Consider the following 21,608-nt stretch of genomic DNA (forward strand, 5'->3'; position numbering starts at 1 on the left):
CAATTTAATAATCCAGAGTCAAAAATGGTAAAGAGTCAAAGATAAAAAAGTTATACGATAAAGTAACTGTTGCCCTACCCAAAATGGATGCCTATGACCGGTACTAGAAATTTGCAATGGATGGAATCGATTTATCTCTGGAAGATAAATTTTTTTAGGAAGGATTTTCGGACTAGGTGAATTGGATTAAATTGTCTTAAAATTATCTGAGCAATCTCCTGTATTCGTTTGTCGGTAGAGTTTCTGGACACCCTGTATATAACACCATGACAAGAAGTATCCTCCCTTATGGGTATGAAAATTGGATATTAAATAAGAAAACTAAAAACAAAATAAGCTTCAGAGTAACAAGAAGGTATAGAGTATAGAATAAAATAACATGGAGATTAACAAAAAATGGGAATGAACTCAGACATAATAGACTACATCGAACAAAAGATATGAATATGATATGGATATGTCTGAAGAGCAGACCAAAATCTTTAGATAACAGACTGGAGCCTGATAGGAAGCCCAAAGATGGAGATGAAGTAAACGAAGCAATGGAAAGAAGAAATCTGCAGGAAGGAGACTAACAAAACAGAAAGAACTGAGAGAGAATGGTTGATTGAAGGAATACAGTGAAAACTGTGGAAATCATTAACAGTGGAAACCGTGGTAATTGTTAATATCTGATTAATTGTTGACTAGGTTATTAAATTAGAATTTGGTACATATGTAAACAAATTGCACATATATTAGCAAATGATTAAAGCTGAAGTTATAAACATTTCTGGTGATAACAATGAAAGGGAGTATATAATATTTATAAACTACTAAAAACAGTTAATTCCTACAACAGAATAGCCATTTTGGAGGTATATTTAAGGTCTACACAAAATTTTATAAACAAAGATTCTAAACCATTTTCCATAGTCGTTATAATTGCAATTTCTTAGTTCTTAACTTCTTATGAGCATTAGTCATCGACATTTAATAATCTCTTAATCAAAGTCAGGATGTGGGTGGTGAGAAGTGACCGCAAACGTGAAAAATCAAATTATAAAATTACAACATTGTGAAAGAATTCAAACATAGCTCTTACTTCTAAATTCTTCCTTAGCAGCAGAAATATTAAAAGCCACTAGGTTTCTAGCTTCTCTACCCTGTTCTTGCACCAATAATCTCACTTGTTCCATTTTTTATTAGAAAAATATCGTTGAATTTACAAATATTCAGTACAAAGAAACATCTTTCAAATGGATCATTTGTTTTTGTTTCCGACTCCTCGTGACAGTTTTGACTTTGACATAAGAAAATGTGAATTTTTGACATTTGCACTCATTGTACTGCTCGTTGTGACATCTATATTTGAATGTATATAATTTCACATGAAACTTTGTAGGGTAAATATTAGGTATATTATTTTCTATATAATTTTCTGTATAATTTATTTGTATATATTGCACAGTAAATTATGTATAATTTAATTTAATTTTAATTTCTATAAGCATTTACTCCGAGAATTCCAATTCCATTTAATCATTCCAGAATGCATAGATTTCTATAATAGTCTCTGTGTTGAAACTTTCATAAAGTAGATGGCAGGGTTTCAACAGACTTTTAAAGTTTTTTTGAACATAGACGTATCAACAAACATAGACGCACAAATTATAAAAAATATGATAAAATATTATAAAGTTCTTGCGATGAAAATATATTTAATTGTTTTACCTAGTTTTATGAGTTTTATGTTTTACCTAGTTTTACCTTGTTATATTGCTTGGATTTATCAAGATTACACACTCTTCTGTTTCTTTCTCTCAGCTCTTTGTCTTTTCCTTTTCTACAACTTGTTCTCGGTCTACCCCTTTTTCTCATGCCTTCTGGTTGCAATTTCCTTTGGTATTCGTGGTTCATCCAATCTTTGTAGGTATATGTCCGAACCAGATAAGTTGTTTTGTTGATAAGTCATCTGTGATTGTTTTTTCCCTGGAAGCCGTCTGCTGTGAACCGGTCGTAATGCAGCCACTTGGCTTATTGCACATCTTCCATTCCTTTATGAAACCTATTACAGAATTCTGGAACCCTGTACCAGCTTATACAGGTCTAGTGGGTGGGTGCCATATATGTATATAATTTGAGTCACCTCGATATAGGTATGTCTCCGAAAAGTGTTTGCCGCCTTCGATCCAATGCCTCACAGTCACACAAGATATGGCCGGCAAACTGTTTCAGGTTCTCTGTTACAGAGTCTGCAGCTGAAGTATCCGCATGAAACAGCCCCATTGTGTGCAGGTGACCCTTAACTGGCGCGTGCCCAGTGAGGAAACCTGTTATGACTCTGAGCTGATTCCTGCTTGTTTTCAGCCCTACTAGCACATGTCCGTCCGATATACATCTTGCCATGTATTTGACCGGGTATACCCTCCCAGTATGAGTTGTGTTGGCTTCGGATCCAGGCTTTTTTACTTTCGCGGACGGTGCTTTTTGGCACTCCACGGCCGGCTCCGGACCCAGGTATTTTATAGTTGATGCTCTTCTGGCAAGTGCATCAGCTCTTTCGTTTCCGTATACTCCCCGACATAGACGTAACCAGGGGGGGTTTGGGGTTATAACCTCCCATTTGGATGTACTTTGAGCTCTATATACCCTTAACACCATTACTATTCCATGCCCCGCAGAGATCATCAAGTAGTTGTAACCCTCCCCACCCTTAGGATCATCCTGGTTACACCTCTGCGCCCCGATGACCTGAAACCCATACCAGTATAACACTGTTATGGTGCGCCGGTCTGTCAAGTTCTTGTCAACATTCCCACACTAACCTAGAGTTCACCTTAGGGCTTGTAAGAGCCCCAATGGCTGCTTGGCTATCTGTGCATATGTTAACCCGCTGCAGTTCGAAGGCCCCTTAAATTGTTTCCTCTTGCACACTGCAAGATTGCAAAAATTTCTGCCTGAAATACGGAGGTATATTCTCCAAGTGGAATAAAAATGTTAACCACCACTACAGAATATTCCTGCGCCCGAACCTTCTGCAATTTTAAAACCGTCCGTATACCAGGTGCAACCCTGCAGTCTCCTCTGTCTCATTTCTCTCGTGGGCATCTGTGATTGTTCGTTTGATTTCTAATATTGCTCTAATGCGTTGGTTGTTGATCCTTTCTCTCTAGATCTTCTTGTTGCTCTTCTCCAAAAATCTATTGCCGTTGCTCTCAGCATTGCTAAATTCTTTCTTTCAGTGGTCATATCTGACAGCTGTATAGAGTAATAGGTGCTTTTCACTATAATCTTATTTTATAATGGTTTCCATTCCATGTCCATAGGGAAAATTTGTCTTCATCCATTCTTGAAATAGTTTGCAAAATGTTCGATATCCCCTGGTCCGCCTGATTTGCTGCTCTTCAGTTTTTACATACAATTTTATTAATAACAACGAATAAATACTAAGTATTTATTCGTTGGCAGTTTGTATCCCAAAACTCATCTTCTTCTTAAACATTTTTCTTGGTGCATCTGCTTTGTTATTTGTTTTTATATTTTATTTTTGTCTTATATTAATTTGTAACTTAAATATTGTTGTTTTGTCTTTTACATTTTTATTCATCATCTATTTTGCTATCGCACCATATTTTGTTTATTTTGGGTTATATGTACCCTGTATCCCACTGCTTTAAATGCGGTTTCATTTAAAGAGTTTTTTTAAATGCTCGTATATTTTTGAATAATTCTTGGGTGCTTTCTTCATCTAGGCTTTTGATGTTAAATCTTTGTGCGTTTAGTTTTTCTTTCTTGTTTATGGTTACATGTGTTTCTCTCTCTTGCCTTAGTATTAATATCTTGGACTCTTTTAGTTGTTTTTTTTGTTACAATGTAGTTTGTGTGTTTTTGTTACAAAGTAGATCTTTTATTTTATGTTCCTTGTTTGTTGAACTCACATATCAATTTATGTGGTAAGTATTCGTTAAGATTCCGAATTCATTCTGATTGCATATAAATTTATTAATTTTTCACCATTGTTGTTCGTGATATTCTCTCCGTATTTTCCTATTATTTCATCCTAATATTCTCCTCCTCAGTGGCGGCTCGTGATTTTTACAATAGGGGAGGCTATACCTAACTGTAAAATATCTAGACAAATTTGCACTAGCAAAAAAATGCGCCAAAAAATGTAATTTAAGGCCCCATCTTTTGACCATTTTTATTTACATTTCATAATATCATCCTAATTCATAATTTCATGATATCATCATTTTAAAAATAGTTAGTCTAATAGTAAAAGTTTAATACCAAAGTTTGTGTCGTTTATTTGTTAACAATTCCATCTATTTGTAAATAGATACCTATGCATATCAAAATAAATACAGATTTGAAGTTTTGCAGTCCATACATAAATGAAGCTTCAAATTTTTTAAGATACTCAACTGAATTTTTTTAATTCTAAACGCGGCCTACTGCGAATTCAAAAACACGATAAATTACCGATATTTTGCTTTGAGTTAGAGATATCGGAAAAAGTTATTTGAGCAAGTTGTTCCAAATATTATTATAACCCCACATACCAAATTTCATAACAAAATTCGCACTTTTAGATTTTTCATTATTTTTAGTCAGGACCCTAAAATTCGTTGTCCCGAGACGCACCCAACCACCCAACGGAGCTGAGAAGCTCCACTGCCTCCCTTGGTATATCTCCGGGCAGCGTGTGATGGCGCCGTAGATGCCACTGTTAGGAGACCGGCTCTCCTTAAACGCCTGCTGCGCTGCACGGAGCATTAGCAACTGAGAATGCTGGGCTTCTCGGCTCCGTTCGTGCATCTCGGGATAACCCAGGGTCCTGCCTACAATAATATGTAATAAAACTGAGACGCGATCATGCGTTCTAATGCTAATGCTCCGTACGTATGGATAATTAGTGATAATATGGAATTTACACGTTGTATAATAGTGAGTAATTGTTGTTTTCGCGATTCATGATAAACAAAACAGTATAGAGTGTGTAAAAAATTTATGGGGAGGCTGAGCCTCCCTTGCCTCCTCTGACGAGCCGCCACTGCTCCTCCTACTCTACTCTGAATATCCCCCATTAATATTATATCTCACGATTGGGGTATTTTTGATATTTCTTCGTGAACCTGTTCATAACATGCGTCTTTTACATTAGCTAATGCGTCATTATTTGCTGCGAATACGTCAACAAGAAGTGTTGGTTTAAATCCGCTAAGGCACATATTTACTTCAGCTAATCCTTTGTGTATAGCTTGCCAAGTTGTTATGAACTCTTGTCTTCTGTGAATGATCAAAGATATTCCTAGGTCTGGATCCCGGGTACCAAAAAAAAGTTTATTAATAGCAAGCTGAAAATTTGTTAATAGCTTAACGGTGTCTAGTCGGACAAACTTTGATGTATAAGAACACTGGAACAGGGAAAGATTCAATTTTGGAATGTGATTTTAATTGTGAAAATGCCATCCTGACAAGTTCATGATTGTGAAAACTACCAGGTTGTTTTTAAGTTTATTCGATAGCAAACTTTATATAATATATGAAAAAATGTTTGTCCGACAGATATGTTGGGCATTAAGTCCGACACGTGGAACATGTCAAATGACAGGAATTATGTTGGTGGCAAATAGCAGTCTGATTTTTGCATGAGAGTTTAATGAAAGAGTAACAAATCAATTGTAAGTTGTGTCCGACAAAATACATGAGACGTTTTCGTAGTTTGACGTTCGAAACCTGTAATCTGTTCCAGTGGCGGTTCTAGCCTGGGGCAGGGGGGCAGCCACCCCCAGTTTTTACAGGACTTTTGTACTATTATCTTCGTTATAAAGCACGTTATCTTGTTTATTCACCGATTGTGTTCCCTTGCCCCCAGTTTTTTTGTCTAGAACCGCCACTAACCTGTTCCACAATTAGAACTTCCCTGTGCCTGTTCCAGTATTCCCGTACATCAAAGTTTGTCCGACTAGACACCGTTAAGCTATAGGGCTTTTCATCGATTGTCATTTGTTTCGAGCTTCTGTCATAAATTGTATAATCTGTGTATAATATTAATATACACGGAATATACGACATACGACAAAAGCTCGAAACAAATGACTGTGAATGAAAAGCCCTATTAACAAATTTTCTGCTTGCTACTAATAAACGCGGGATCCAGGCATATCCCTTGCTGAGCTTTACATTTTCTTTGGTACTCCACTATAAAAATGGTCGTATTGTCCTAAATTTTCAGAGACGATTACCTTTTTTTTGTTTTTTTTTTGTTTTTTTTGTTCTTCTTAATAATGGCTATACCTGTTTTGAGTTATGATAGGGGAGCATAGTATGCTAAATGTGTAGTCACTCGAGCGCTTTGGGGACCTATTGGGTTGTGAAGAGTAGGTCCTAAAACCAAAAAAAGTTAAGTAAAGTGTTCCATTTTAGTGGGGACTTTTCATTTTTAATTTAGTTTTCCATTTCCAACAATCGTTTTTTTAGATTATAGCGCCATCTATCCATAATTCGAAAATATGTCTAGAATAAAAGTTACTTATTTTTACGTAAGGAATCTAAATCTGCAATAAAAAAATGCGGCCCCCCATATAAGATTTTAAAGTAATCTCCCACATCACCACCGTGTGGGGTCGTGTTTGGTGCCATTCGATAGATTTTTCAAAAATATTGAATAAGTGTATTTTTCAGTTTTTCGATTTGATGTGTATTTCGCGAAATATCGCGGGATTCGTATTTAAAATATTAAATTTACCCCCCACCCCCCTCCGTGGGAAGTCATTTTTGTTATCATTCGATAGATTTTTGAAATATCTTTTAGTTTCTCGATCTGTCATTCATTTCGCGAAATATTCGCTTTTTTCTTGTGAAATTTTGGGACTCACCCATTTCCTGACGCCCCGCTCAAATCGTCAGATTTTTGAAATATACAATACACTGTTTTGCATGTATTTAACTTACCGTATCTTAATCTGACGATTTCGAGTTTTTCTAAGGATAGATTTTTTTTTCGGCCCCTCCTTAACATGCATTAAGAGCCAATATATGGTAGAGGTACATCTTCAGGGTACAAGGTTTCTCCCCATGTAATAATCTGACGCGCTCGAATAACTGCAGAAATCCCCGCTTAAACTCCCCTTCCATATGTTAATTCATGTAAGACTTCAGTATGTTGCAAATGGTAGTAAAACTAAAATTTAAAAATAATTCCTTGGAGGTTTTTACATATACATCATGTTTTCACGGTTTGCTGATTTAATCATAACTAGCGAATTATTTTTTGCACCACCAGCAACCATTTTAATAACAATACACTTATGTACGTTATGTTATAAAAAAACGTTAATTACCTCTGCTTACTATAAATAACTTTTTTTTATCAGATTTGGTTAAAATAATTTTCGCTTTATCACAGTCATTATGGTTATTGACCATGAAATGGAAGTCAAGTACCTTCTTATGTCTTTGAACTTATAATTTAGAATCTTCTGTGGTAAGTTTTAGATATAATTATATCTTTGGGTTAAATGTGCGAAAGAAGTATAGCTACTAATAAGCGAAAAACAGATAAATACCAACGAAAAGGTGAACTACGACTACGAGTCAATTCTAATAGTCGAACTAAAACGGAACAACAAATAAATTTATACCGGGCGGCGTTGCATTGCATATGAAAAACTCCAAAAGGTGTTTGATGGAATACCAAAAATGTTTGCAGTGATCATCATAAGAAACACAAAGGCAAGAATTTACAATGACATAAGACCTAATACCCTGCATTTCAGCTTAGTCCTTTCGTCAGGGGGGTACAACGGCCTCCTTTATTCAGATGGACTTACCCAAGTTTTTTTTTATGTATTTTGACCCGTAGAACACGAATTTTTTAAGTTGATCCGCATGTCGATAAGATTGTTATAAACAAAGAACTTGAGGAATTGCATAACAGCTATCTTTTGCAAAACAACACTTTTTTTGTATTTTTTGGGTCATTCTAACCAAACAATGTTCTTACAAGTTTTTTCGTAGGATGCACAGTTTTCGAGATAAAAGCGGTTGAACTTTCAAAAAATCGAAAAATTGCAATTTTTGAACCCGAATAACTTTTAAGTAAAAAACAAAATAGCAATTCTGCTTACCTCATTTGAAAGTTCAAGTCAAATTATACCGGTTTTGATTATTTGCATTACTAAAAACTAATTTTTTATTGTCAAACAAAGCTATAAACAAATATTATTTCCCGTGTCTGATGCATGCGTTATAATGGCTACGTAGAAATTACCTATTTATAGGATCGCCTACTCGTTCGATTTTAAATGAGAAATGCATTGAAAACATCACTCAAACACTAGGTGTTTATAGTTTGTGCTTTGATTAAAAATAAAAAAATTAATTTTTAGCAATGAAAATATTCAAAACCGATAGAATTTGACTTAAACTTTCAAATGCGGTAAGCAGAATTGCTACTTTATTTTTTAAGAGGATCGGTACGTATTTTCGGGTGCAATGCTATTCAAATGGGGATTCATTTTTTTCGAATCCTGAGAAAACTAATAAGTATTTTTGAAAAATTTAAACGCAGAATGAAAGATTTCGTTATTAACGAGGGCCGAAAGTCCCTGAGAACTTCTATAAACTAAGAGAAAATGTAGTGTGATTTTTAATTTCCAATATCGCATTCGAAAGAAACTTCTTATATATTCTAAGGGACTTTTGGCCCTCGATAATAATTTAGTCTTTCATTTTGTGTTTAAATTTTTTTAAAATATTTATTAGTTTTTCAATATTCGAAAAAAATGGACTCTATGTCCGTGGAAATCGAACATTCGCTATCTTTGTCATACAACGCACTCAGTCGAATATAATGTTATGACAAGACTCAAGACGTGACAAGTAGAGATGTGTCCGACCCGCTATTTTGATATAACAGTTCATTCTGCTACTGCTTTTTAACGCTTTTACGATGATAATAAAATCAATCAAAGAGTTGTTTATTAAATAGAATTGATAGTTTATTTGAAAAATAATAATTGATTTAAGGCGTACAATTAATAAAAAGTTATTTATTGTTTATATATTGTTTATGGAAAATCCAAGTATTTCAAGTCATTAAAGTTCAAATAAAAGTATTATTTTATAAGAGTTTGTTCCGATAACCGTAAATAGGTACGAGTTTAGCTATAAAGTGCCCATGGTGGCATAAAATGTAGTAAATGCTAATGCTTCAAGTACGTACTATATTTTTTAAGATTTTACTACACTTAAAAAGCATTTGCTTTTCTCTGTAGTATTTGCTACTATTTACCAACCTACATTGAAGAATGTACTACGCTTTTGAAGTATGTGCTTGTTTAGTAGTAAGTATTTTGCTTCAGTTTAAGTGAAGTTGGTGGGTGGACGTCTTCGGCGTAGGTATTTTTTTGTTACAATATGGCAGCATTTATGAATGTGTCTCAGAGAAAAATTTACAAACTAAGAAGAAGATTCTTAATTTTTGGGGTCATTCTTTTATCAAATAAAATTTAATAATTGTGAAGAAGATTAACAAATAACAATTGTGCACTTTTATCCTCGCGTAACTCTTTTGTCGCTTCGGATCTAAGTCACTCATTTTTACTCATGTACATAATGTACAATTCTAATAATTTGGTACGTAAAGATGTGAATTCACAAATCACAAGCACATGGAAAACTAATTCCATTACGATTGATGTAATGCAGACACGGCTTACGCTACGTTTTGTATATTAGATACTGCTGGTCAGTAGTAGGTACTTCTGTTGTGAAGTAAGTTCTTCTCAACAAAAGCACCTACTTTTATGTAAAAGAAAATGCTACAAAGTAGTGACTATTTGCTGAAGCAATAGAATCTACTACGTTTCATGCATTCCGCCCATTTTATTGAGTGAATTATTAAATGTTGACTTCATATTTTAATAAAGATGATTTTAAGATTTTATAATTAAAGGCTTCGCTTTTTACGGAGAGCTTTAACGTTTTTTTTTCTCGAAGAAAAATAATAAAATAATATTTTCGGCTCCTTTTCCTAAGTGACTTCTCTATTGAGGTTGGCGGTCAATATGGCAAATTTCTCTCTATTCTGGGCTTGATGAATTAAGTCATTTCCTGTTGTGTGGGTCCAATCTCTGATGTTTCGGAATCAAGATTTTTTCTTTCTTCTTTAACCCCTTTTACCTTCGATCTTGCCATCTAATATTACTTGGAGCTGCTCAAATTCCCTATAGCGCATTATGTGTCCTAGATATGACGTCTATCTAATTTTGATAGTATTGACCAGATGAGGACGTGTATTTATTATTTTCAGTAATTTTTCATTCGTGGTTCTGCTGGCCCAGCTTATTCTTAACATTCGGCGGTTCATCCACATTTCGAATAAATTCAATTTGTTAACATCATACTGTTTTATTGTTCAGGTCTCATGTGTGTAAAGGTAAAATGATACTCATGATTTATACAATTACATCATTCTTTTTCGACTATTTGTGTAGTATATAAATAATGGTAACCACTGAATACATAATTAGTGAAAAAATAATCCTTTCATTTATATGTCCACCCAGAGCGGATTCTAGATATTCGAACTTTAAACTCGGCAGACGCAGGGAGTGAACACAAATTAGTCCTAGCAAAAATAAGAATGAAACTAACACCAAAACATTTTCCACAGGAAATCACCGAGGAAAAGTTCAATGTAGAATCACTGTGGAACGATTCTACCAAAGAAATGTACCAAAGAAGGCTAGCACAGAAGATACAGCTGAAGCAGATAGACGACATCGAAGATATAAACGCGAGCTGGGAGAAAATTAAAAACAATATTGAAGAGGCAGCAACAGAAGCTCTAGGAAAACGCAAAGTCATACTGAACAAAAGAAACAACAACAATACACCATGGTTCAGAAAAGAAATAAAAGAGAAATGTAAAGAGAAGAGAGACGCCTACATGAAGTATAAAACATCAAACACTCCAGAATCCAGATCTTTTTCATTTCGTATTCTTCTATAGGTGTCTCGAGACACCTATAGAAGAATACGAAATGAAACAAAGCAATTGGTAAGAAGAACAAAAAATGAACACTGGGAACAGTTTACAAAAAGGATGGAAAGCGACTTCTACGGAACACAAAAACAAATATGGAGATTCATAAGAAACCAACGGAAAGAAATGGCAGAATTGAAGGAATACAATAACATACCAGCAAACGAATGGGAAAGATACTTGACGGAACTGTTTAAAGGAAAGGAAAATCATAATCAAAATAATAACCTACCTGAATTAAGACACGAAATTGAAATCAGTTTTCAGGAAGTAGGGGTAGCCATAAATTCACTCAAAAATAGGAAGTCACCAGGACCAGACGGAATAACCAACGAGCTTCTAAAATGCGGAGGAGAAAGTATAACCCTAGAGATGACAAAACTTATACAAAAACTAATATTGCACTGCAAGATACCAGACGCATGGAGAAACAGCATAATGATACCAATGTTCAAAAAAGGAGACAAAGAAGACCCCAACAATTATAGAGGTATAAATCTACTAAACACCGCACTTAAGCTAACCACAAAAGTCCTAACCAACAAAATCAATAAACTAACAACTTTATCAGATGAACAACAAGGATTCAGATCCGGAAGATCCTGCGTAGACGCCGTATTTGTACTGAGACAAATCACAGAAAAGGCCATTGAGTACAATAAACCAGCATATCTATGTTTTATAGACCTGACAAAGGCTTTCGATCGCATCCAAGTCGAAGACGTCTTACATTTACTGTATGGAAGAAACATACCAATCAATATTATACAAACCATCGAAAACATCTACTTTCATAATCGAATACAGGCAAAGATAAATGGAAAACTAACGCAGTTTATACCAGTACAAAGTGGAGTCAGACAAGGTGACTCATTAAGCCCACTGCTATTTAATATAATAATGGACGAAATAATAGAAGCAGTACGTAAAGGTCATGGTTACAGAATGGGGAATAAAGAAATCAAAGTATTGTGTTATGCAGACGACGCCGCATTAATCGCCGAGACAGAAGACGATCTCCAAAGATTAACACACATCTTTAATACAACAGCCAAGAAATACAATATGATAATATCAGCAGAAAAAACCAAATGTATGACAACATCTAAATACCCACTACGATGTAAAATCGAAATTGATGGGAAAATAATAAAGCGGAAGCAAGGTTTAGATATCTGGGAATAGATATAACCAGTTACGGAGATGTTGAAGAGGAAGTACGACAACAAAGCTTAAAAGCAAGTAAAGCGGCGGGATCTCTTAATGACACAATCTGGAAGAACAAACACTTAAGACAAGACACAAAAGCAAGAATCTATAAAGCAGCAATTAGACCTATATTAACATACACGGCGGAGACAAGGCCTGACACATCTAAAACGAGACGACTACTAGAAACAACAGAGATGAAAATACTCCGACGAATATCAGGGAAAAGTCTGTTGGATAGGGAGAGGAGCGAAAACATAAGAAGATCATGCAATATAGAAGACATAAATGGATGGGTGAAAAAACGGAAACAGGAGTGGAACGAACACATTAGTAGAATGGCAGAGGATAGGATAGTACGAATAGCACGAGATAAGTCACCAAATGGACGAAGAAGTATTGGCAGACCAAGAAAAAGGTGGTGCGATAACCTAAACAATTTAGGAGGATAATATTGAAGAAGAAACAGGCTTTAAAGCCTACATACAAGAAGGAAGAAGAAGAAGAAGAATTTATATGTACAAGTAAAGGATATCCAAGAACATTCAAAAACTGAATGAAATCGAAATAGCCATCTCTACCTTTCTGATGACAATGTCAGTGTCAACCTAATGTTTACATCTGCAGTTTCCATACCAGTGAGAATTTCACTACACTTAATTTGCCGTGTAAAGACAGAAAATGTAGGGATAGCCGTAAAATATTTGCGAATTATGTACCCGTAGCCTTAATCAAAAGTTATTCAGGTTCAAAAATTGCAATTTTTCGATTTTTTGAAAGTTCAACCACGTTTATCTCGAAAACTGTGCATCCTACGAAAACAACTTGTAAGAACATTTTTTGCTTAGAATGGCCCAAAAAATACAAAAAAAAATGTTTTGTTCTGCGAAAAATCCCTGTTTCCCTGTTATGTAAGTCCTCAAGTTATTTGTTTATAACAATCTTATCGACATCCGGATCAACTGTTACCCAAAAAATTCGTGTTCTACGGGTCAAAATACATAAAAAAAACTTATGTAAGTCCATCTGAATAAAGGAGGCCGTTGTACCCCCCTAAAGGTTGTGAAGTGCAAAATACATTCTTCCAACATAAAAGAATTCACCAGTATACATGGTAAAGACCTACGCTTAATCAATGATCAGTCATCGATTTCTTTATAACACGACGAGTGGTAAGAAATATTATAATAATAGACCAGGGCGCATCTGTAAAAATATTAGTACCTACATTTGGACGTTGAGAGGTGACTCAAATTTTTTTGCAGAAATTGCTTGAAAATAACTCAAATAATAATATTTGAGTTATCCTCCCTCTCAAAAAGGTCCGGAACATTGTTTAAATAATCAAAATGTATGTCAAAAAATGAAGGAAAAATTCGATTGTTTTCTTCGTTTTTTGATTATAACTTTAAAAGTATTCATTTCCGAGAAAAGGTTGTGCTGACATAAAAGTTGCGTAATTAGATTTCCTATAATATAGAGTTGGTTAAAAATTTAAAAAATAGTCACCCTTGGTGCAAAATAGCAATAATTGCGAAAAAACCATACAAAAACAAGTATTCGCATTTTACGTTTTTCAACAATTTATGCTACACATAGGACCTTCATATTTCACCCAAAAAACTCTATGATACAGTAAAATAACACTGTAAATTTCATTAAGATCGGTTCAATAGATTTTGCAAAATAAATTTTGCAATCCAGCTTTCGCAAAAAAAATTTATTTTTTCAAAATGTTACAGGGCTAAAAATAAAGCAGATAGAAAGTTGAATTTTTTCTTGCATATAGACGTGTACTGTACCTTTCATTTGCAATTTACAAAATTAAAATAGATTAACTACCACGGCGTCAGAAAATTTTTTTAAATAAACATTAATTATTGGTGCTACGCGCAGGACTGCGGATAGTATGCTCTGATTGGTCATTCCAGTGACCTTTGATAATGATTCATGCATTTTAATTTTTATTACATTTCGATATAAATTAATAAATTTGTTTATTGCAAAATAAAAACACATACTCTATCCTTTGAAATAACACTTTTTTAGTAAAAACTTTCTTTGTTCATATATTTTAACTTTGAGAATAAAAGTTTATTATTTTGAAACCTATGCAATTGTTTAAACAATATTTCACAAACAATAATAAAATTAGTTTGATTTTTGTGGAATTAAAATATTAAAATACAACAAAATATAGAGTAAGAAAATAATACATTAGATAAAGATTGTGTGAACACCGCTGTCCTGCGCGTAGCACCAAAAATTAATGTTTATTTAAAAAAATTCCTGACGCCGTGGTAGTTAACCGATTTTAATTTTGCAAATTGAAAATTAAAGGTACAGTACATTTCTATAAGCAAAAAAAATTCAACTTGCTATCTGTTTTATTTTCAGTCCTGCAACATTTTGAAAAAATGAATTTTTTTTCCGAAAGCTGGATTGCAAAATTTATTTTGCAAAATTTGTTGAACCGATCTTAATGAAATTTACAGTATTGTTTTAGTGTATCATAAAGTTTTTTCGGGTAAAATATGAAGGTCCTAAGTGTAGCATAAATGGTTTAAAAACGTAAAATGCGAATACTTGTTTTTGTATGTTTTTTTTGCAATTAGTGCTATTTTGCAACAAGGGTGACTATTTTTAAAATTTTTAGCTTATTCTATGTTATGGGAAATTTAATTACGCAACTTTTATATCAGTACAACTTTTCTCAAAAATGAATACTTTTAAAGTTATAATCAAAAAACGAAGAAAAAAATCGAATTTTTCCTTCATATTTTGACATTTTGATTATTTAAACAATGTTCCGGACCTTTTTGAGTTAGAGGATAACTCAAATATTATTATATGAGCTACTTTCAAGAAATTTCTGCAAAAAAATTTGAGTCACCTCTCAACGTCCTTCTCAAAACAGATGCGCCCTGGACTATAAAAAGAGAAGCCAGTTATAGTTCAGATCACAAATTATTACTGTGTGAAATCATTTATCTAGTATTGCAGGAAAATCAGAGAGAACAAAATAATCTACAAAACGGTCAAGAAATGAAGAAGTGACCGCGTTATAAAGTATACTTGTTACAAGAACAGAGAATATCGATTACACCAACAACATAAGAACAACCAGATCAGAATGGATATCGAAGAAGAGCACAAAAGAATCATAGAAGCATGTAAAGCTACCGAAGAAGCAATTGGCATGGAAGAAAAGGATAAAAAAGCAATCAATTATGGATGACCGAAGCAACAGAATAAATTATTACAGAAAGGAACTGAAAATACACTAAGCGCCAAAATTAACGCACCACCTTAAAAATGGGACATTTTTAATGTCTCATATTTCCTAAATCTGTTGTCCGATTTTAGTGATTTTTTTAATATGTTATAGCTTTTTTCTTCAGAAATATCGATGTAATGATATTGTTGCTAAAGAGATAAGTGTCATTGTAAACCGGGTGTAACAATGATAGTGTGTTTTCTCCTCAAAGTTTGGAACACCCTGTGGAATATTCTAGCGTATATAAAATATTGAAATTAAAACTCAACTGTAGCCTTAGGCTTTCTTAACATTTCGCTTTTTGATTTATTTGATTATGTTGGATAATAAAAAAGTTAGGTACTTTGAAATTTAGTAGGTTTTAAGAGGTAGTTATTGCGCATTTTTTGACGTACACCTAAGAATTCTATATTCACCATTGGCGTGCATACGGGTCATATTACCCGGTCATATTACCCGTATGCACGCCAATGGTGAATATAAAATTCTTAATTGTATGCCAAAAAATGCCCAATAACTACCTCTTAAAACCTACCAAATTTCATTTGCATATCTCAACCGGTTTTACAGCAATAAATAAATGGTCACTTTGTAAGAAAAAATTCAACATACCGTATCTCAAAAACGAGGCAATTGCGGACACATGTTTACAAAGTAAACGGTCATTATTTTTCATGCAGAATTACCCCTTAAAGTTTGTCGCACTTATTTAGAAACACCCTGTATTGATGAAAAACCTTGCTAGTTGTTAAAGTACCTAATTTTTTATTATCCAACATGAGCGAACGAATCAAAAACCAAAATGTTAAGATAGTTTAAGGTTACAGTTGAGTTTTAATTTAAAAATTTTATATACGCTAAAATATTCCACAGGGTGTTCCAAACTTTGAGGAAAAAACACACTATCATTGTCACACCCGGTATATAATGACACTTATCTGTTTAGCAACAATATTATTACATCGATATTTTTGAAGAATAAAGCTATAACATATTAAAAAATCACTAAAATCGGACAACGGGTTTAGGAAATATGATACATTAAAAATGTCCCATTTTTAAGGTGGTGCGTTAATTTTGGCGCTTAGTGTACAAAAGATGGTTAAACCTAAAAACGGAAGCAGGTAACATGGAATGGACATAAATAATTATAAAGAAGAGTAGGGTCGATTCCCACTATACCTCCCGTTTACTTTCCATAACCATTCCATACACCTCCCATTAAAATTCTATTCTCACTATACGTTCCGTTTACTTCCCATACACGTTCCATACACCTTCCATTAATTTAACCACCATTCTCACTAGACGTCGCGTTTACTTTCCCCATTTAATATTCCACACATTTTGTACCGGTTTGGTAACATTTTACCGTAAATTTTTCATTCGAATACACGTGTTTTTTCCGGCTTGATGAAATATGTGGTCTGAAAAAAATTTAATAATAGAAATGTAAAATATACATGCGGACCAATGTAAAAAAAGGTTATTTCACATTTGTTTTCTTAACGGCGCCCCGCGGCGTGAGAAATACAAAATAAGATTTACTATTTTATTTGGGCATAAGCCACAATTCGAGTTTCAAATAAAGTTTACTTGACGTTTCGACGTTCACTTCGGAAATCGTTATCAATATAAAAAACATTCATAAATTAAAAATTTAACTTTGTTTCTGGTGAAGCAACGCAGTTTAAACAAGCAGATATATTGTAATTGTGTCACCGGAAAGCAAGAAAGGTAACGCACAACTTGGAAGAGCCTATAGTTTTCTAACTTCGCTTGTGGTGAAGCAACGGAGTTGGAACAAGCAGATATATATTATAATTGTGTCACCGGAAAGACAAAAAGGTAACGCACAACTTGGAAGAGCCTATAGTTTTCTAACTTCACTTGTGGTAAAGCAACGGAGTTGGAACAAGCAAATATATTATAATTGGGTCACCGGAAAGCGAAAAAGGTAACGCACAACTTGGAAAAAGCTATAGTTTTCTAACTTCATTTCTGGTGAAGCAACGCAGTTTAAACAAGCAGATATATTGTAATTGTGTCACCGGAAAGCAAGAAAGGTAACGCACAACTTGGAAGAGCCTATAGTTTTCTAACTTCGCTTCTGGTGAAGCAACGGAGTTGCGACAAGCAGATATATTATAATTGTGTCACCGGGAAGCAAAAAAGGTAACGCACAACTTGGAAGAACCTATAGTTTTCTAACTTCGTTTCTGGTGAAGCAATGGAGTTGGAACAAGCAGATATATTATAATTATTGTGTCACCAGAAAGCGAAAAAAGTAACACACAACTTGGAAGAACCTATAGTTCTCTAACTTTGTTTCCAGTGAATCGACGCAGTTGGAACAAGCAGACATATTATAATTGTGTCACCGGAAAGCGAATAAGGTAGTCCCTGAAATGTTCAGGACTATATATCCCAGGATGTATAAACGAATGGACACTAAATAGAAGAAAAAAGAATGGAACAACCACATAGCAGAATAGTGAGATACGTGTGGTCAAAATAGCAAGAAATAAATCACCAATCGATAGAAGTATCGGCCGAACAAGCAAAAAATGGAGTGACAATATTCCGTAGAGCAGTGGTGCTCAGACTGCATGAGATCTACCACATAAAATGCAAGCGTCCAGCGATCGACTGCTAGTAAAAAAAATTGAAAATAAAATTTTTTATTTCACATTTCTATTTGATAAAACGTTGTAACTACAGAGAGTTGTAATTAAAGATGTTTTTCATCTTAATTTTATTTGGATGTTAATACACTTCATGAAGTGCATGGCACTTCATATCATCCACAAGTGAGTGCAGTCTCCACCTTTTCCATGTGAATTTCTTCCGTGAATCGCGATCGACTTCAAAAACTTTGGCGATCGACCGGTCGATCGCGATCGACCGTTTGAGCACCGCTGCCGTAGAGGTTATCAATCCGCCGATGAACCAGCGAAATTGCTTAAGAAGATATTGGATGAAGAAAATATTTTAATTCCTTGGCAACAGCCGCCCAAAATATTGCCGTCTTTAAATGTATTATCACTGTATTTTTTATTTTCAAAATTAAAAAGTCATGTCAGACAAGTTCTATAAATTTTTTATTGTCCAAATTTTTCTCACCATGTATTCCCCCTATCCATAACCGCTATGTATTCCCCCAATCCATACTCTACCTGACAAGTCACACCTTGTCGTAGAAAAAAATACGTTACTGAACCGCGAGGTAATAGCAATATTCACACTATCCATAGGGTATCCGAGACGTCGCCGAAAAATACGTGGCCGGTATTGAACGCAAAGATTCGGGAATGGTAGGTAAACGTAACGGAAAGTGGGCATATACTATATGATTTGTATTTAATAATATTTTATGTAAACGGAATGCCATGCGTATTGAAAGTAAACGGGAGGTATAGTGAGAATCGACCCTAGACAGGTCAGAGAAGATGAACAGTTAGTTAATGTGGTAACGGCATTGCATTATTATGAAAAACAGAATAGGAGGTTGGAGGTTCGCAATCCAATGAAGTATAAATATCATTAAGAAAGATAAAAACCAATTCTACAGAACAGAAAATCAGCGTTATTTCCATTAAAGATGTCCCATTAAAGATGGAAATATTATTATAAAAAGCTGTTGGCAGAAAGTAGAAAAACAACATTGCAGAATGCATTAAAATATTAGTTTGACTGAGAAATATGTACCTACAGAAGAAGTATGGAAAATGTATTTTATCAAAAATTGTACAGCTCCAGGACTAGGTGGATAATGATGGAAATGATAAAATATGGAAGTGATCAGTTAGAAAAATTTGTAGACGATATTAGAACAAAACAACTTATATGGTACGGTCATGTACAGAGGATGACAGAAGATAAACTACCAAAGCTACTCTTAATTAAATTGGGTAACGCAGAGACGCAGAAAACTTGGAAGACCAAGAAGAAGCAGGAGAGAAAGTGTAGACACGAAAATTAGAGACAGCAATATAGGTGAAGACGCATGAAGAGAAGGAGATGGAAAGCGACTGGTATAGAAAGAGGTCGTAGAACGTTGTAAATCTATTCTTGTATAACAATCTTATTAAATATACTACTTCTTCTGTTTGTATAAATATTACCTACTCTGTCTGTTTTTTAATGTGACTTTAGTAAGTCAGTGCCGGTTTCACCTAACTTCAGGCCCTGGGCGCTGGAGGTTTAGGGGCCCCTTCATTGCTATTCGTTGTCAGTTTTTTAACAAGAAAATACATGCATTAACTATAAAGTTTTATTGTAAAATCCATAAAATATTTTTTTCTAAACAAGCAAGAAGAATAGCAAACGTAAAACATAATCAAAAAAATACATTTAAAAACATAAATCAAAAACAGAAAGTTCCACAAAACAACACATGACAAGCAAAAAACATATTCTAAAAAATACACAATGACAAAAATTAGATCACTTTTTTTCTTGACTTGGCATTCGCAAACTGCCATATAATATTATCACAATTCAGTTTCTCCAGTTCTTCATTCTCTATATACAATAGTGATAACGCGTCTAGGTTTTCTTGACCCAAAGATCTTAAATATGTTTTTATTCTTTTTTAAAGCCGAAAAAACCGCTCGCCTGACGCATTAGAAATTGGTATCATCAAATACATTTGCAGTAAAGTTAAAACATTGGGAAAAGTTGCTGTTACATCCTGGAAGAATCAAATTTTTCATAAATTGTATGATGTTTATTAAACTTTTGGCATAACGTTACAAAATGGGCAATTTCATTATGCAAGTTCTCTTTGGTTTCATCAACATCATTTTTATGTTTCTCGCATAAAGTATTAATTGACGTCTTGACTTCTTCTTTATCTCTAGATTAAAAAAAAACATCTAAAAGCTGATGTTACATCCTTGCTGAAAACAGACTTGATGTTACATCTAGACTCTAGATTTTCTGCGACAGCGATTTTTTTTGTCGCTGCGACTACAAATCGCAATTGGAGTGCTAGCCTTAGAGGCCACTGTATAATGCCAAATTGAAATTTTTGTAATCGCTTTACTTTTGAATGTTTGAAAGAGTGTGTACCATCTTTTTTTGTCTTTCGTTTAACTATTTTAAAAGGACTTATTTTGTTCCTATTTTCAAAGAACATATTTTAAAGCCGAAAAGTCAGATAAATTATTATTTAAGCCCCACAATTCAAAAAGAAATTATTAGAAACTAAAAAAACTCCGCTTGTGCTATTATTTTGGATACAATAATTCGAGACATGGCCATTGATTAATAACCTACACAGTTTTTACCCACTACCTGGGTAGTTTTTAATCAATGACATGGCGAAATCTGACAACTTTCTGTAGTTTTTGGAAAAGGGCCTCGCCACAAACACTGACACGGGCCCCTGTGGGGCTAGGCAACGGCACTGTGTGTAGGCGTGACAGGAGCGTCATTTGAAATTTTGATAGGGGGGGGGCAAGCATTATATTATATACAATACATTTATATGCAAACATAATACAAAATTGATCTATTTTTTGTAAATTTCAGTCATTTTCAGGGTCAGGGGGGGGGCAAATGCCGACCCTATCAAATGACGCCCCTGAGGCGTGAAGATATTTAACAATAGAACAAAGGCGTTTGCAGTGTATTGGCGTATCTGCGTATGAGATTTTTTTCGGAGAATATGCAAATTATTTAGCGACTTTATTTTTTTTATAATTAAAAGAAACGGGCCCTTTCGGGCCCGGCCCAAGCGCCGAGTGGATAAACCGGCACTGTAGTAAGTTATCGTTACATCGTTTTCGTGGCCTTCCTCTGATCGTCTTCCTATTGGGGAACCGTCCACCTTGCATCTCCATCTTACATCTGTACTTCTAGCTCTGTCCCATATACTCTGGGCTAATTACCAAAATTCATGGAAAAGTTATTTACCAGCAATTTTATTGCTGGAATCGAATTATAAGATTCTCCATATTAATAATATAGGTAGGTACGCAAAGTCCGCAGATAGTGTGCTACTTTTTTTATAAACAAAATGGCGCCGACAAATCGTATTTTTTTCAATTATTGCTCTATAACTCCGAAGATTTTAACTTTACA

The 21,608-nt window shown here is 34.3% G+C and overlaps 1 protein-coding gene across 1 annotated transcript in view; it reads right to left on the reverse strand.

The window, feature by feature from the left end:
• LOC114339332 (S phase cyclin A-associated protein in the endoplasmic reticulum) overlaps positions 1 to 1,276 on the reverse strand; it is a 345,776-nt gene extending 344,500 nt beyond the window's left edge. The window contains exon 1 of the mRNA XM_050648835.1: positions 1,085 to 1,276. Coding sequence (XP_050504792.1) covers positions 1,085 to 1,178 — 94 coding nt within the window. The 5' untranslated portion in view covers positions 1,179 to 1,276. The remainder of the gene's footprint in view (positions 1 to 1,084) is intronic.
• Between the last annotated feature and the right edge of the window lie 20,332 nt (positions 1,277 to 21,608).

Source organism: Diabrotica virgifera, chromosome 4, assembly GCF_917563875.1.
Source record: "Diabrotica virgifera virgifera chromosome 4, PGI_DIABVI_V3a".
NCBI lineage: Eukaryota > Metazoa > Arthropoda > Insecta > Coleoptera > Chrysomelidae > Diabrotica > Diabrotica virgifera.